Source organism: Sphaeramia orbicularis, chromosome 18 (genome assembly GCF_902148855.1).
Source record: "Sphaeramia orbicularis chromosome 18, fSphaOr1.1, whole genome shotgun sequence".
In the NCBI taxonomy this organism is placed as follows: domain Eukaryota; kingdom Metazoa; phylum Chordata; class Actinopteri; order Kurtiformes; family Apogonidae; genus Sphaeramia; species Sphaeramia orbicularis.
Genome location: NC_043974.1, coordinates 19,777,965 through 19,795,064, shown reverse-complemented (window position 1 = coordinate 19,795,064; position 17,100 = coordinate 19,777,965). Strand labels below are relative to the sequence as shown.

Below are 17,100 nucleotides of genomic sequence, written 5' to 3'. Positions count from 1 at the left end.
TATGCACAAAGACAGAAATAAAACCTCCAAGCAAATTTTAGCTGATGTTTATTTATTATTTTTCCAATGTAAGTTGTGACTTCCTGATCCTGCTGTTTGTGTTATGTATGTTTAACCATGTTTGTAGTAAAATAAGAAAACAAAAACAAAAACAAACAACTCATGTATCAGATGTGATACGTTTGGCGTTATAGGGCTAAAGAGCTACTTTTACTGTAAAGTAAAGACAGAGCTGTGCACAATTCACAAAAACCTTACAATTTTCTTTGTTTCAGGTTCAACAAATCACAGACAAAATTGCCTTTGAGCTTTGTTTAACTGCTGCTCTTTGGAACAATAAGAGCATAAGAGCAGCTGCAAATGTCTTGTGATATAGCCTAATATGTACACAGGGTGTAGTAGGGCTGTGGTTGTGTTGACACAGGTGGGAGCCCACTCTTTATTAGACACTTACAATAGTAATACCTGACCTTTGAAGCCCTCTTTATCAATGAACTCAGACCCATTTATCAGAGGGTATAAAACAGTCCCTCTGTCCTCTCACACATCCACCGCTTTGTCTGCAGACCTTTCATTTCCATCTCTACCACCACAGCCTTTCAACTAGCAACCATGACCCAGCTAGAGACCGCCATGGCCATTCTCATGAAGACTTTTGATACCTACGCCGGAGCGGAGGGTAGCAAAGAGTCCCTGAGCAAAGCCGAGGTCAAGACTTTGCTGGAGAAGGAGCTGCCTGGACTGCTCAAGGTATTACACACCCACAGAAAGGGATAACTGTGTTGATCAGGGGGATTAAACCATTTAACCAGGCTTAATATTGTCTGAACTCCAAAATGTTTCATGTCTGAGTTCTCCTTCATTAATTAATGCTGTGAAGATGTTGTAACTGGTACTGAAAGGGACCAAAGCGTCATCCATACTCCAGTATCTACCGCAAATATGACAAAAAAGTAGCATTTTTATTGAGATTAAACAGTTTGTCCTGTCCTAGGAGGCAGAAATCTATCTTTTTTTGACTGACTTTTGAGCTTCACTGGGAGGAAATGGGAATTTTCTTAACTGTTCTATTCCTTACTGGTCAAAACATGGTATTTGAAATCTCTGACAGGACATTTTAGAGCAGTGTTTTTCAACCTTGGGGTCGGGACCCCATGTGGGGTCGCCTAGAATTTCTAGTAATTGATAAAAATAAAAACTTACTAATAAAAAATATATGGTGAGTTGAGAGAGATCATCACAATCCATAAAAGACATGACAAACTGTGAAGCTGAAACTGAAGCACTGTGGTACTGTTTATCTCTCAAATGTTCATTGTGGTCAGTTTCAGATGCTGCAGCTCTTTCATAATTCATAGTTTGAGTTCTTGTTTATTCAGTATTAATTGTCAGCCTTGTAAATCCAAGCTGGACTGACTGTACATATCCTGACCAAGGAAAATAAAATTCTCACTTTTTGCAGTAATCTACACCTGGCTTTTCTGCCTCCGTCCATAATAATATACATCATATAGACTAAATGTCATCTAAAATTAACATTTATTTGCAACATAGTAATGCAAACTATTACATGATCAAAAACAAAGGAATTTTTGCCAAAAAAAAAAGAAAAAAAGTCTCTGTTTTGAATATCTGGGGTCACCAGAAATTTGTGATGTTAGAATAGAGTCATGAGACAAATAGGTTGGGAACCACTGTTTTAGAGACAATTTGACAGATTTTTTCTTTTCTTTTTTTTTTTTAAACAATATCTTTATTGAACTTTATATTACACAATAATTAACAATATACTCAACATAAAGCAAACAATAAGCAACATATTCCCCCCAAATAAATAAATAAATAAAAAAATAAATAAAAATAATAATAATAGCTTTATTTGTATAGCACCTTTCAAAACAAAGTTTACAAAGTGCTTTGACAGAGGGCACAACAGCAGGATCCAAGAAGCAACTAAAAACACTAAAACAGAAGTAACACAATAAGAAAGATGCGTACAACAGATGCAAAAAATATGGTACTTCGAATAAATGAAGTGAATCGGAGTAAAGAAGGCAGGGATAACATAACATAATTCTGTTTAATCAATGCAAAAATTAATAAACGAGATAAAACAACATCATGTATGAGAATATAAATTAGTAATCAAACAGGATGAAATCACATTTAAAAAAGTTAAAATTGAAATTAAAAAGGGACAGACATCACATAAAAGCAAGTCTATAAAAATGTGTTTTAAGAAGTGATTTAAAAGATGTCACTGATTCCGCAAGCCTTATCTCCTCGGGCAGGCCGTTCCAAAGTCGAGGGGTCCTGATGGAAAAGGCCTGGTCTTTTGATTTAAGCAATGAAATGAATGAATGAAAGCAAAAAAAAAAATAAATAAATAAATACAAAAAATAAGCATGAATAAACAGCATACAGCTCCATAAATCAGCACCATTGTCAACATTAATTGGTCTCATAACATCTGAAAAACTCAGTTAAAGGTGACCATATTTTCACAAAACCCCCTCCCCTTCCTCTAACAATATAAGTGAGTCGTTCCAATACAATACAAGATGCCATCTCCCTCGCCCACATGTGCACTGAGGGTGTGTCCAACAATTTGACAGTAGTGTTGCTAAATGACCCACATTTTTACTTTTAAATTCATTTTTGTTTTAGTTGGACCATAAGGGACTATACAAAACTAGGAGCTACTTTATATAGACATAAATGTTGGAATGAAAATCAATTAAAGTTCGCTCTCTGATGAGACATTACTGTATTTTGACCCTTACGTAAGAACAATCTGACTTAAAATGATCAGTCGACGCTGACCGGTCTAAGCTTCTTTTTTTTTTTACGAAGCATGTGAGCTCCTTAGATTCCAGGTTTTACAGGAATTAGAATTAGAAATGAGCTGTCTCACCTGGACTAGAACCACTACTGCTATTAAATTATATGTGTACAGCTTCAGTCTTCTCCATTATGTTTAATTATAGCATCGTCATTCGGATCTGAAAATCAGCCCTCTGTCATTAGCAAGAACTGTTTTCTATTGTGTTCATTCTTTCAGTTGTGTGAATCTCAGGCTCTGCTGGAGTTTTTGTGATACCAGGGATCATCTAGGTCATGGGTGTCAAATTTATTTTCTTTCAGATTGCCACCTTCAGCCCAATCTGATCTCAAATGGGCAGTAAAATAATAACATAATAACCAATTTTGTATGACAACTCCATTGTTTTTCAGTTTGCTTCAGTGCAAAAATTTAAAAAATAAAATCAATTAAACAACGAAAGTATTTACATTTACAAACTATCCAGAAAAAAAGATATGAATAACCTAAAAACTGAAATTTCTTATAAAAATAAGCAGAATTTTAACAATATCATGACTCAACTTATCATTTATACATGTGCATTACAGATTGGATCTACAAAGACACTAAACATATAGTAAAAGGCAGAATGTTGTTAAAGTTGCTTTAGGCATTTCAGGTTCTTTATAGTTGTTCAGGATATTCACATTTTATTGTTAAAGAATATTTTCAGAATTTAATGGGGTTTTTTTTTATACTAAAGCAAAGAGAAAACTTTGAAGTTGTCATTACTTATATGTATAATATTATTTTTTTCACATTAATCCAAGAACAAAATTCAATATTTAAAAGTTATTATACAATTATTTGACTTTAGATTATATTGGTCTGTATGTAGCCCCTGAACTAAAACGAGTTCAACACCTTCGATCGTTAATATCTTAAGTGTAATTTTTTTTTTTGCATGATTTTGTTTAAACTTTTTCAATCCACAAAACCAAGACATATACTCTTAATGAGTACAAACAAACCAAAACAACAATCACAAAATCAACTTGAGACAAACGAACAAAAAAGACGGCAAACCCCCCCCCCCCCCCCAAAATAAAGATATGCACACCTACATACATACATACATACATACATGTGCACATACACACATACATATATATATCCATATCCATATATATATACCTATCCATCTACATATATACACATACAAATACATACACACACATCCACATCCACAATGACAACCCAAAGTGTAATTTTTTCACTTTCCAAATTCATCCCACGGGCCAGAGTGGAATCTTTGGTGGGCTGGTTTTGGCCCATAGGCCGCATGTTTGACACCCTCTGATCTAGGTGGTGCTTTCTCAGATTTTTCCAGAGTAAAATCAGCTCTAACCTCAGATGATCCTTCTGTTACATCCTGTCTGAACTAATTCTGCTGGTTATTGATGCTGTAGAAAACATTAATGAAATATCCCTTATATTTCGATAAAGGATTGTGTTTATTACTACAGTTCTGTGAGTCTGCTCTGTATAACCAAGGAGGTCATGTTTCAGAGCTGTTCATACACACTGATATCAAACACTACTGTCTGTTTTTACAGGCGGCGAAGAACCAGGAAGAGGTTGACAAGCTCCTGAAAGCACTGGATATGAACGGAGACTCTGAGGTGGACTTCAGTGAGTTTGTGGTGCTGGTAGCTGCTCTCACCTGTGCCTGCCATGACCGCTGTGGCAAGAAGTGAGCAGGACGACCGAAGAACGCCGCCAACGACATGAAATCCCTGTAGCTGATGTTTTATGTGACAAATAAATAAATAAATAAATAAATGTATGTGCCTTAAATGTGCAGGTCTGATTATTGTGTGATGCTGTGGGAAGTATATAGCAAATAAATAAAAAAGCATACATTTGTTTGACACATTTCTTTTTTTTTTTTTTTTTTTATTAGTAGTTGCTTTTCCATTGAACATCTGTGCAAAACTTACTACTTACTACTGATATTTACTAAATGTCGAAAAAACACAAGTGCGTAACGTCGGTTTTTCCATTAAATCACAAATGCGCTGATTTGTTTATTTATTATCGCGAGATGACACGAGAGGTCATTCCAGAAACATGGCAACGAACATAAATATGGTGTTGATTTACAGATGTATTCGTTATTATTATATATTACCCCTCTATCTTGTTTTTATTGTAAGGCTATTGTTTTCCAAAATTACTAATATCTTCCAAAATATCTGTCCTATCAACTTGTTGTTTTTGCCACTGTCTTGCTTGACTAAAAACTACAAAAATATGTCAAACTGCAGCAGTCAGCTCTTTCTGGATTTTGTGTGAATCCTGAGACACACACACACACACGCACACACACACACACACACACACACACACACACACACACACAGAGGCCACTTGGCTTTTATAAGATAGATTAACTGACATTTCTTTATAATAATTAGCTGATTAGACATTAGCTGTTACATGAGTTTTGGGTTTTTTTTTTGTTTTTTTTTTTTTGGGGGGGGGGGTTCTTGTCAAAAAATACTAATCATATTGATCATCTGTTGTCACTTTTCCATTGGACATCTCTGCAAAACTTTACCGATATTTACTAAATGTAGAAAAAACACAAGTGTGTAATGTTGGTTTTTCCATTAAATAACAAATGTGATGATTCGTTTATTTATTATTGTGAGATGACACAAGAAGTCATTCCATAAACATGGCAACGAACATAACTATTGTGTTGATTTACATTATATATTCATTAGTGTTATATTTTACCCCTCTATCTCGTACTAACGTAAAAAATGATTGGGTTTCCTGGTGTGTCCACACATACTGACACTGACATTTCTTCTTCTTCTTTGCTTGTTGTAACGTCTGTCAACATCATTTTTTTAAATTCACCTGATTCTAGTTGCGAAAAAGGTCTTTCCATCGCAGTTTTGCGTGATGTACCATTTGCGCTACGCCTGAAAAACCACCTCTTGCCAGTGCAAAAACTTTTAATCGAAAATTTAGACTTTTGACGAAATTGTCGTTTTTCCATTAGGTAAATTTTTATGCACAAGTTATATTTGCGCAATTTGAGAGTCAATGGAAAAGCGACTACTGATAGTTAACAAGACATTGTGGACAGAAAAACAACAACACATAAACAAAGGGAAAAATCAAACACATAAACAAACAAAAAACAACAACAACGACAGAGCAATGACAAACAACAACAACAACAACAACGTCATATTACAATGAAAAAGATAATAAATGTAAAAAGCAACTAAACCATATAGCTTGGTTAGGGGTGATGGGGAAAAGGGGAAGAGGGGAGTGTGAATGAAAGTGAGAAAGAGAGAGGGGGGGAGTGAATAATAATTGTTGTAATAATACAAAAATATATAATAATAACACCAGTAGTCTAATTTGCTAGTATTTTTGTGGCGGCGGTAGCAGCGGGGTCAGCCACAATACAACAAGTTAAATAATTTAATATTTGTAATAATGTATTTGTATCAATTACTATCCATTTAAGTTTATATGAATTAATTTAAATCAATATGGCTATGTCTATAATTTTTCAAATACATGTACATTTTGCTGGGTCATGGATTGTACTTTATTTAAGAGCTAGAAGTACTTTTATGGTGACTGAATTTTTCACATCTTAACTAAAATGATTTATCTGCATTTATCATTTTATCCTCTGCATCTTTCACTGATAAACTAGTATTTTTCTATCTTTAGTTTACAGACCATGCAGATGGCCGCAGCAGCTCCAAGTAAATTCAAACACAAGTTACATTTTCAACTATAAAATTAAAACAAGTGTCTACAATGACTACTATTTATCAAACTACATTGGTTTCAATGGTAAATCAGTGTCCCTCATTCCCTACGGAGCATCTGAATGTCTGAAAAAAAGACACATTTGATGTCCCAGCACACAGAGCTTGAGGATGGGAGGACACCATCAACCCCCCCACACAACCTCCAGCACCCCCAGCAGCACAGTCACAGCCCAAGGACCAGACCAGCCATGACAAGCCAAAGGGTGTTTCTCCTACACCCTTCTCTTCTCTTCTTTTTTTTTTTTTTTTAATTTTTTTTTTTATAGACCTAGTCCACTCCACAGTTTGTTTGAGACATTTCTAAAAAAATAAATAAAATATTGATATAGCACAGACAAAAACGATGAACATAACATTAAAGCAGAAATAAAAGGCCCATAGGCTCCTACAACCTTAAATCAACACAATTACAAAACATGACTACACTTGCAAATGGATTATGATCATATTTATGTTGGGCGTTGTAGGTCTGGAGTTGTGTTGCCACCCAAACACTTAACCACCTAATCTTGTGAAACCTGTCTTTTTTGTTTTTTTTTTTTAAATCCATGATCCAAAACCGACTTTTCAGATGGTATAAAAAGGGACTCCTCTCTTCTCATACACACCCAACACATCCATCCTCCTGTTAACAGATCTCTGATTTTGAGCTTTACCACATCATCCTACAACCATGACTACTCAGAAGTGTGACATAGGCAGAATTCCACGTATCATGTGTGAGCTCTGCAGCATTTTTGAGGAGTATGCCAGCGCTGACGGTGACGGAAAAACCCTGACTAAAGCCGAGCTCAAGAATCTGGTGGAGAAAGAAATGTGCCCAATGCTAAAGGTATTTGCATTTGTATTTTATTTATTTATCTAGACAGGGACAATGCACAATATACATGAGACTTAGACTGAAACTTTATTCATCCCAGAAGGGAGATTTGTTTCCACATGACTGTACATAGACATAGACAAACACACACATAGACATCAGATAGAAAAGGAAAACATACAAAAAAGGCAGACATATCACAAAAACACTTAGTTGTGGTGGACATGGTGACAGATGTGAGAAGGAGGAGAATGTCATTAACCTTAAACAGGAGAGATGTAGAGTGGCAGGTTGTAGCAGTAGTGCTCATTACCACCTGTAGTCCCCGGGCAGGCTGTTGTTATCATAAAAAAGCAGACATTTATAAATATTAAAACATACAAAGAGCAGTATTGTACAATGAACCAGTGAACGAGCAGTAATGGGTCAGTCTGAGCTGTTCAGGAGAGATGTAGCATCCATACATTTCGGTTTTATAGGAAAAATATATCACTGTACATGCCGTTTGAATGTTTTTACTGTTATGGTTATGCATATGTGTTTCTGACAATTTGGATTTAGTATTTTTCTGTCATTGTTCAGTCGATTGATTCATTCATCTGACCTGCAGCCCTGGAAATTATCTTCTCTCCTAACCCAACCTCCTGCCTCATTAGCAAACAACAGATTTCTTATATTCATACAAAACATGGTGTGAATCTCAGGCTGTGATCTCAGAGAGCAGAGTCAGAACAGTGTCAAAATTAAACTCAAACAACGTATAGATCATGGGTCGGCAACCTTTGCAATCTAAAGAGCCATTTTAGGACAGAAATAGAAAAACAAAACTGTCTGGAGCCAAAAGATACCCTTATATCTTTCCTAAAAGTGGTAACTGTTTAAGAAGCTCTTTAGGGTAAGTTTGTACAGAATATGAGGAGAATAAATCACAGTTTCAGTGCACTTACAGAACCCCAAAGAAATTACAGAACTAAAGAAAACGGTGATTTTGTCACTATTTTCATTCAAAAATTAACTGGTAAGTGAAGACTTTCTTTGCAATGAACAATATAGATGAATACCTTCAGTGTCTTAAAATTACTTAAAATTACTTCTACTACAGCTATTTTTTTTTTATTCATTTGGAGTATAGTCTACATTTTTACAACTGCATAATGTCAGAATCCCTTTATGGTTATGACAATAATAGCAAAATGTGTAAAATAAATAAATAAATCATTCATTTCCTCTTACTTTTTGACATAGCCACATTGAGCCAGTGGAAAAGGGTCCAAGAGCCATATTTTATTTATTTATTTTTTCTTTATTTATTTGCACATCATAAAACAGCAAGAGAAAAATAATAAAACCAAAAACATTCAAACAAATAATGTCATTGTGCCAGAAAGGATAGAAGCCAAAAAAGGCTTATGTGAATACCTCCAATAATAATAAACAATACACAGCAAAAAAAAAAAAAAAAAAGAGAGAAAAAAAAAATTCAAATACAATATAACTGAAATAATAAAGTGAAGTAAAACCAATAAAAATACAAATCAAATTACAAATCATCAAATACAAATCAAATGATATTCAGCCTTACATTTTTTCATGAATTAGAGTCCTTTCCAGATGCTTTTTAAATAATGATAAAGAAGATGTTGATTGAAGTTCAGGTCGTAGATTATTCCAAAAATGTGGTCCACGATATGTGGCCCCGGAGTCACAGGTTGCCTGGTACAGGTGGTAAATCTATACAAATCAGGTCTGAACTAGTTCTACTGGCCACTGATGCTGTACAATAAAGATTAATTTCCCACAACGGGGAAATTCACTGGTCAAAGCAACAACAGAAAAATGTGCATGCATAAAGATAGTGCAAAAGGCAAGCAATACAAAAATAATTTTAATAAGAGTAAGCAATAGAACTCTACAGGCTACATATTTACATAAGGTTAAAGATTTAAGACACATATTGGTTTTGTATGGTTTTAGTTTTTGTCTGTCATTCCTAGTAATATACTCTCTGTTCTAAAATGAATGAAAACAGAGACTGAAAAAAAGAAAACACAATTCAGTTTTCATATTGTTTGAACCAATCTTTACTGACTGATGTTCGCAGGAAGCAAAGAACAGTTCAAGGGTGGACGACCTAATGAGTGCAATGGACCACGATGGTAACGCTAAGGTGGACTTTCAAGAGTTTGCAACAACGATCATAGCCTTCACCTGTATCTGCCATGAAAGCATGAAAGAGTGAGCAGGACGTCTGAAGAACGCTGACATCATAGCTTGAAACCCCTGCAGTTCAGCTTTTATGTCATGACTCAATAAAATGATGACCCTACTGTACACGTTGTAATTATTGTCTCACAGAAGACGCATATTTTATGTGAAAACAGTCATATGACGGCTGGATTTACACACTTAAAACTGTGTTCTTTATGTTGTATTTTTAAGACCATTAAACATGATGCACTATCTGTTATAGGAGCCATGAACATAAGCAGCAGCACAAATATATTTACTCAGAGAACACCCTACACAAATGTTTGCTCTGGCAGACTTTTGCATATCAATTTACCAGGAAATTATGACACTTACCAACCAATAACATCGAGGTATATAACATAAGGTGGTGCGCCAGCTTTTAAAATAGTCATCCAGCCCCATGTGATCTAAAGCGATTAAATTAAAAGTAAAATAGGCATAAGAATAATAAACCTCAAAAAAAGTGTGAAATAAGTAAAATTGCTTTATTAAAATCTGAATAACCAGAACAACCCGACATTTCTCTGGATAAACAAGTGTGATTTCAACAATATTACTACTCAGCTTATTATTAACATCACTTACAGATCACAGTGCAACTGCAAATACACAAAACACTTAAAAACAGGCAATATATTGTTAAAATTACAATGTATTTTTATTTTTGTAAGACATTTCAGCTTGCTCGTAGTTGTTCAGGTTATTCATATTTTATTGTGAAAGGATAGTTTGTAAATGTAAATATTTTTTATCATGTAATTTTTTTTATTCCCTTCAAACCAAGAAGAAAATTTGTACTTTTCTTTCTTTCTTTCTTTCTTTCTTTCTTTCTTTCTTTCTTTCTTTCTTAAAATGATATTGGCAGAACTTATTTAATTGAATTATAGCGCCTCCTGCTGTTGTGGACTGTAAATTAGTCCAGGCACACTGGAAATGAGAAAATCTATTTTATTGAGTGGTTGAGTTTAATAATAATAATAATAATAATAATAATAATAATAATAATAATAATAATAATAATAATAATAATAATAATAATAATTATTATTATTGTTGTTGTTGTTGTTGTTGTTGCTGCTGCTATTATTATTATTGTTATTATTATTATTATTATTATTATTAGTGGTAGTAGTAGTAGTAGTAGTAGTAGTAGTAGTAGTAGTAGTAGTAGTGGTAGTAGTAGTGGTAGTAGTAATAGTAGTAGTAGTATTATAATTATAATTAAACATAAACATCATATAATTAATCATAAACATAAACACATAAACATAATTATTGCTGTTGTTATCATTATTATTATCATTATCATTATATTAGTATTAATAATAATAATAATAATAATAATAATAATAATAATAATAATAATAATAATAATAATAATAATAATAATAATAAAAAGTGTGCATGAATAAAGATAGAGTAAAAAACAAACAAACAATATAAAATAAAAAATAATAATAGTAGTAAAAACTATACAGACTATGTACATATTTACAACAGAATGAACAACAGAATTAAATGCTTTCAGATTTGAGTGCACCAGAGCAGATCTACCAACCACATGAATTGTATTGACAGTCCAAAAGGAGGCGCTGCACTCACAAGAAACTCTTCATTCAACTCCACTGCAGAAACACTTCACTGTCTCCATGGTAACACTGAAGAAGAGTTTCAGCGATGATGATACAGCAGATCAGAGAAAAGAGGATGGGCTCACCAGGTTTTAAAGCCACTGCAGGATCAAATAAACCCTGTTCAGGTGTTTTTATGACTAATATAGGATGGGACTGTCATAATGCCGCATTGTCTGGTTTTAAAAATGCACTGTTATCATGTCTGAGTTCTCCTTAATTAAATGATTAAATAATGTGAAGATGTTGTAACTGATACTGAAAAAGACCTAGGCGTCATCCATACGCCAGCATCTGCCGCCGATATGACAAAAAAGTAGCATTTTTATTGAGAACAGTTTGTCCTGTCCTGTCATTCAGCCCAATTTGATCTCAAACAATAACATCAGAACCTATAAATAATGACAACTCCATGTTTGAGGCTTTGTTTTAGTGCAAAGAAAACTGCATTAAATGATGAAAATATTTACATTTCACTAAAAGATGTGCAAAACCTGAAAAAAAAAAAAAAAATTCATAAAACTAAGTGAAATTTTAACAATATTATGCCTCAAGGTTTTCAGTTAGATTTAATATTTTTTAATATTGTCAAAGCTCAAGTACAGTGTGATTTAATCTTCAGCTTTTTGGTTCTTTTGGTTTTCAGCAGCAGGATGAGGAAATGCAGTTGTCTGTAAATATAAGTCATCGTGTTGGTCTTTGAAGATGCATTTTTCTGCGTCTCTGATCAGAAATGTCCACCACAGTTGTACATTTGTCTTGTTGTATGTCAGTGGGTGTCACAGTGGATCACCTGGGTCTTATTTAGACTGTGTTTCAGGAAAGACAACAGCGATGCAGAGCCGTTTATCCATCACTGGTCATTTTCCATCAGACCCAGTAGATCCAGAGTTAGGCATGAATCCACTTCCTGTCTCTTCAGGACCCACATTTACAAAAACACACCATGAAACCAAGTCTTTAAATCCACACAGTTTTTTTTTTTTTTTTTTTAATGATTGTGTCTTGATGTTCCCAGATGTGATGTGGATGTAAAAAACCTATTAGACAACTGCAGCTCATTCAGAACTCTGCTGCAGGAGCCCTCACTAAGACCAAGACTAAGAAAACAGACCACATTAGTCCATTAGTCCAGGACAGACTTTAAAGTTCTGTTGCTGGTTTGTAAAGTTCTGAATGGTTTAGGACCACAGGAAAAATTTGAGGAGTTTTATGAGTGTGAATGTTTGGAAAGTGATGGTTTTCTGCCCTCATTGTGGGTTCATTTTATAAACTCTCAATAATCAAAATAATCAAATAAACAAAATTTATTTCAAATATATTAATATTTGACTATTATTATTATTATTATTATTATTAGTGTCATTTTCTAAACAGTGTTAAATTTATCAGTGCCTATATCTATGCAAAATACATTTGAATATAATGTTAATATTTTTTGTATGTGTAGATATTGTAAAAAAAAAAAGTATGTGATATTGATAATTGAAATAAAAAATGTTTAATTTGATATTTACTTTTGTTGTCCATCTGTGACGCTGCCATTTGTCCAAACTATTACTATTCAGGTATGATAAAAAATTTTTTTTTTCCTCAAACCAATAATTAGGTTGTAAAATAGAGGGTTTAAAATATACACTGAATACATTTTAGAATGCTAATGTCATCGGATCTTTACTTTTGAGAAGTTTGTAATTCTTGTAAAAAATAGGCGTTAATTTTTTGTCCATCTGTGATGCAGTAGTTTTTGATATTTTTCATTTAAAAATATTTGAAACAAAATTTTGCCCTTTAAGATGGCATTTAGACCTTTCCAATTATGTGTAATATTTGTCTTAAACTTGTCTGGTTCAATAGGTATGAATCAAAAAGTAGTGGACTGTCCATCTGTGACGCCCTTGACCTCACCCCACCATTTATACTCAGGTCCATCTTGGCTTTTCTAGTTATGAAGGCTCAGCTTATGTAAAATCTATGTGAGCATTACAGTTACACACATACACACACACACACACACACTTACTTTTCTATAGCAGGGCTGTCAAACTCATTTTAGCTCAGGGGCTATATTCTCCCTAACATGATCTCAAGTGTGCTGGACCATTAAAATAATAGCAGTGAAAAAAGTTAAATTATATTATGATAATGTTTACATCTACAAAGTATCCTTAAAATCTGAATAATATGAACTTCAGATGTCTTAAGAATAACAAGTGCAATTTTACCAATATTCTGCCTCTATTTATCAGTTTATCATTTATACCTGTGCATTGTAATTTACATTACTATTACAAATACACAAAATATTTAGTAATAGGCAGAATATTGGTGAAATTGCACTCACTTCTCTTAAGACATTTCAGGTTGTTCATATTTGTTCAAATTCACATTTTTTTGTAAAAGGATAGTTTGTTAATGTAAACATTTTCATGTAATTTTACTTTTTTACAGTAAAGCAAAGAGAAAATTTGTAGTTGTCATTATTTATAGGTTATTATAATAGTATTCTACTGGTCTGACCCACTCGAGATCAGATTGGTCTGTATGCAGAACTGGAATTAAAACGATTTTGACACCACTGATAATTAATTTTACAAATTCATCCCATGGGCTGGATTTGGCTCACCAAATGGTCAGATCTGGTCTGTGGGATGAATTTGTGAAATGCAAAAATTACACTGAAGATATTAATAATCAGTGGTGTCAAAATCATTTTAATTCAGGCTCCACACACAGACAAATATAATCTCAAGTAGGTCAGTACAGTAAAATACTATCATAATAACCTATAAATAATGACAACTGCAAATTTTCTTGTTGTTTTAGTGTAAAAAAAAAAAAAAAAGTAAAATTACATGAAAATATTTACATTGACAAACTTTCATTTTTTTAAAAATGTGAATAACCTGAATAAATATGAACAATCTGAAATGTCTTAAGAGATTTATTTAAGTGCAATTTTACCAATATTCTGCCTGTTAATAAATATTTTGTGTGTTTGTAATTGTAAAGTAAGTTGTAATGCACATGCGTAAATGATAAACTGATTAACTGAGGCAGAATATTTTTTAAAATTGTACCTGTTTTTCTTGAGACATTTCAAGTTGACCATGTTATTCAGATTTTTAAGGAAACTTTATAAATGTAAACATTGACATAATTTAATTTTACTTTTTTCACTGTTATTTCTGGCCCGGCCCACTTGAGATCTTATTGGGGTGAATGTGGCCCCTGAACTAAAACGAGTTTGACACCTGTGTTCTAGAGGATAATATTATAATGAATGGAGATGAATGGCTTAGGAAAGGTTAAATGTATAGAAAAGATCATCTGGAAGTCGCCATAAATATAGGTTCATCATGACTTGCTGTTTGAACACAATAGATGTCTTCTTTTTGTTTTTTTTTTCTAAGCTGTATTTATAGTTGTGTGACAATAACCGCATTAAAAATGACCTAAGAGTGTGTATTCCACCACACCCAGTCCTCAGTTTCACATGTATGTTTTGTTCACAGAGTATTTTATATGACTCACTCAAATAGTAGAAATCTGACTCACCTTTTGTCTTTTAAACGATTCTCATTTGTAACACTTATCAACCTTTTCATGCAGAGAATACAGGCTTATCTGTTCTACTTCTGCAGCCAATATTTAGCAAAACAGCACCTATAATTTGTAATGAATAGATGACAGGAACAGTCTCACGTGTTCACTCATGTTTCTGTTTTTGAGGGCCGATAATGACACTAAAACACAGCGACAGCCAGGGTTGGACAAGCTTCTTAGAGGCTACTTCCTTTAATCCACATGAAATGAAGCTTTTAACCCTTTCATGCACGAATTATGAGAACCTTGCTCAAATTTTTTTCCTGAGTGTTTTTATTCTTCTTTAGGCATGAAAAAAACAATGCAATTGAAAATTTTCTTCTGGGGAAAAAAAAAAAAAAAAAAAAAAAAATTCTTATTAACCTATTTTTCATGAAGTTGCGAAAATGTCCTCTCAGCTGGACACCACACATTTAATTTTTGATGCACAGAAACATGTATTTACTGATAAATTGTGTGAAAACTATGGGGAGGGCTTGTGATTCTGGAGGTTTATGCTCAGGAGAGATCTGTATAATGTTACCAATTCATGTCAGAAAAGCTATGTAGTGTCTTAAAACTTTAATAAAGATGTGTGTAACAAAAAAACAAAACAAAACCAAAAGAACAACAAAATCCATGAATGTATAAGAGAACAGCTGTAGAATAGCTGTCCACTGTAGTGACCAGTATGCATGAAAGGGTTAATGAAGAAGTAGAAACATGGCAGAAAAGTACCATGTACACAGAAGTAGCACAAGTACTCACATTCTGTACTTAAGTAGAAGTATGGGTACTTGTGTGAAAACATACTTTCATAAAAGTAGAAGTACTGATTTAACTCCTTTACTTAAGTAAAAGTAAAAAAGTAACTTCTCAATTGTAATAAAGTACAAAAGTAAAACGTAAAACTGTGTTTTTTTTTTTTGCCATGAATGAAACAATACTTATTTAACCAGACAAAATCATAAAAGTTTCCATTTTCGAATTCCACAGTAAATGGTACTGACCAGAGTTCTGCACAGGGTCTGGTGTCCAAAAATAAAGGCTTTAAAAGTCAGTTACTGTGTAGACGATGGATTTAATCACAGGTCGGGTTGCAATACTCAGCTTTGCAGGTACGGGGGGAAAAGTTTGGAAAAAGTGGACCCGTGCAGCAAGGTTATTATCGTTAATGAAAACGAATGAAATGACGAAAATTAGAATTCAAAAAAACGTTTTCGTTAACTGAAATAAATAAAAACTATTATTAAAAGAAAAAAACAATAACTAACTGAAACTGTATTGTGTGCTTATAAAACTAACTAAAACGGATAAAAATTATGGATAAAATTCCCTTAGTTTTCGTCTTTGTTGATGTCGGATTGATACAAAAACGATTTATTTTTGCTCTTGCAATTTTAGCTAGTGGCACCGTATGGTACTTCACGGTCCGTCACTTGTGGTCACTTGTGGTTTCCAGTCGTCCTCTGGTCCCCACTCTACCTGGAAACATGGAGACTAAAGTTGGGAGAAAGCAGCAGAGTCCTGTCTGGGATTTATTTGAATATGATGGAGAAGAGAAAAGATATAAAGAAATTAAAACTAAACTAAAACTAAGCATTTAGAAAAAAACAAAAACTGATAAAAACTAGCAAACCTGCTCTAAAAACGAATTAAAACTAACTGAATTAGAGAAAAAAAAGTCAAAACTAAATAAAACTAAACTATAATGAAAAATCCAAAACTATGATAACCTTGCCGTACAGGACTCTGGTACTGACCCTGGTCACAGCCTGTGCTCCTTCTCTCCTCCACTGATTTTTCCTCTGAAGTGTCATATTCTCTGTACTGTCACATCTGTTTATTTTGAAAAAGTAATGAGCCTATTCTGAGAATGGAGGGAGTATAAAGTACAGATATTTATGCAAAAATGTAGGGAGTAAAAGTGAAACGATGCCAGAAAAACAAATACACAAGTAAAGTACAGATACCTAAAAAAATCTACTCAAGTACAGTAATGAAGTACTTATACTTTGTTACTTCCCACCTCTGCATGTACATACACAACAAACAAAAAGTTAAGGATATTTTTAATTTTTGGGCTATTTTTTTCAGTAGGGATTCTTGCACAGTGCTTTTTTTCTTTTTTGTGTGTGAATT

General features: G+C 33.4%; 2 protein-coding genes across 2 annotated transcripts; both read left to right on the top strand.

The window, feature by feature from the left end:
- The first annotated feature begins 500 nt into the window (after nt 1-500).
- Nucleotides 501-4,574, top strand: LOC115438909 (protein S100-P-like). The gene is made up of 2 exons (XM_030162799.1): nt 501-750; nt 4,420-4,574. Exons 1-2 carry the CDS (start codon nt 613-615, stop codon nt 4,558-4,560), a joined length of 279 nt encoding a protein of 92 aa, XP_030018659.1. The 5' UTR covers nt 501-612; the 3' UTR covers nt 4,561-4,574.
- A 2,693-nt stretch (nt 4,575-7,267) lies between these two features.
- Nucleotides 7,268-9,823, top strand: LOC115438907 (protein S100-B-like). Its single transcript, XM_030162797.1, has 2 exons — nt 7,268-7,504; nt 9,594-9,823. Exons 1-2 carry the CDS (start codon nt 7,346-7,348, stop codon nt 9,729-9,731), a joined length of 297 nt encoding a protein of 98 aa, XP_030018657.1. The 5' UTR covers nt 7,268-7,345; the 3' UTR covers nt 9,732-9,823.
- Nucleotides 9,824-17,100: the final 7,277 nt, after the last annotated feature.

What these genes read in the sequence shown, in the direction of transcription:
- LOC115438909 (XM_030162799.1), top strand. Translation starts at nt 613, where the DNA reads ATGACCCAGCTAGAGACCGCCATGGCCATTCTCATGAAGACTTTTGAT. An exon ending in AGCTGCCTGGACTGCTCAAG is followed by an intron (nt 751 to 4,419) that starts GTATTACACACC and finishes CTGTTTTTACAG; the next exon opens with GCGGCGAAGAACCAGGAAGA.
- LOC115438907 (XM_030162797.1), top strand. Translation starts at nt 7,346, where the DNA reads ATGACTACTCAGAAGTGTGACATAGGCAGAATTCCACGTATCATGTGT. An exon ending in AAATGTGCCCAATGCTAAAG is followed by an intron (nt 7,505 to 9,593) that starts GTATTTGCATTT and finishes TGATGTTCGCAG; the next exon opens with GAAGCAAAGAACAGTTCAAG.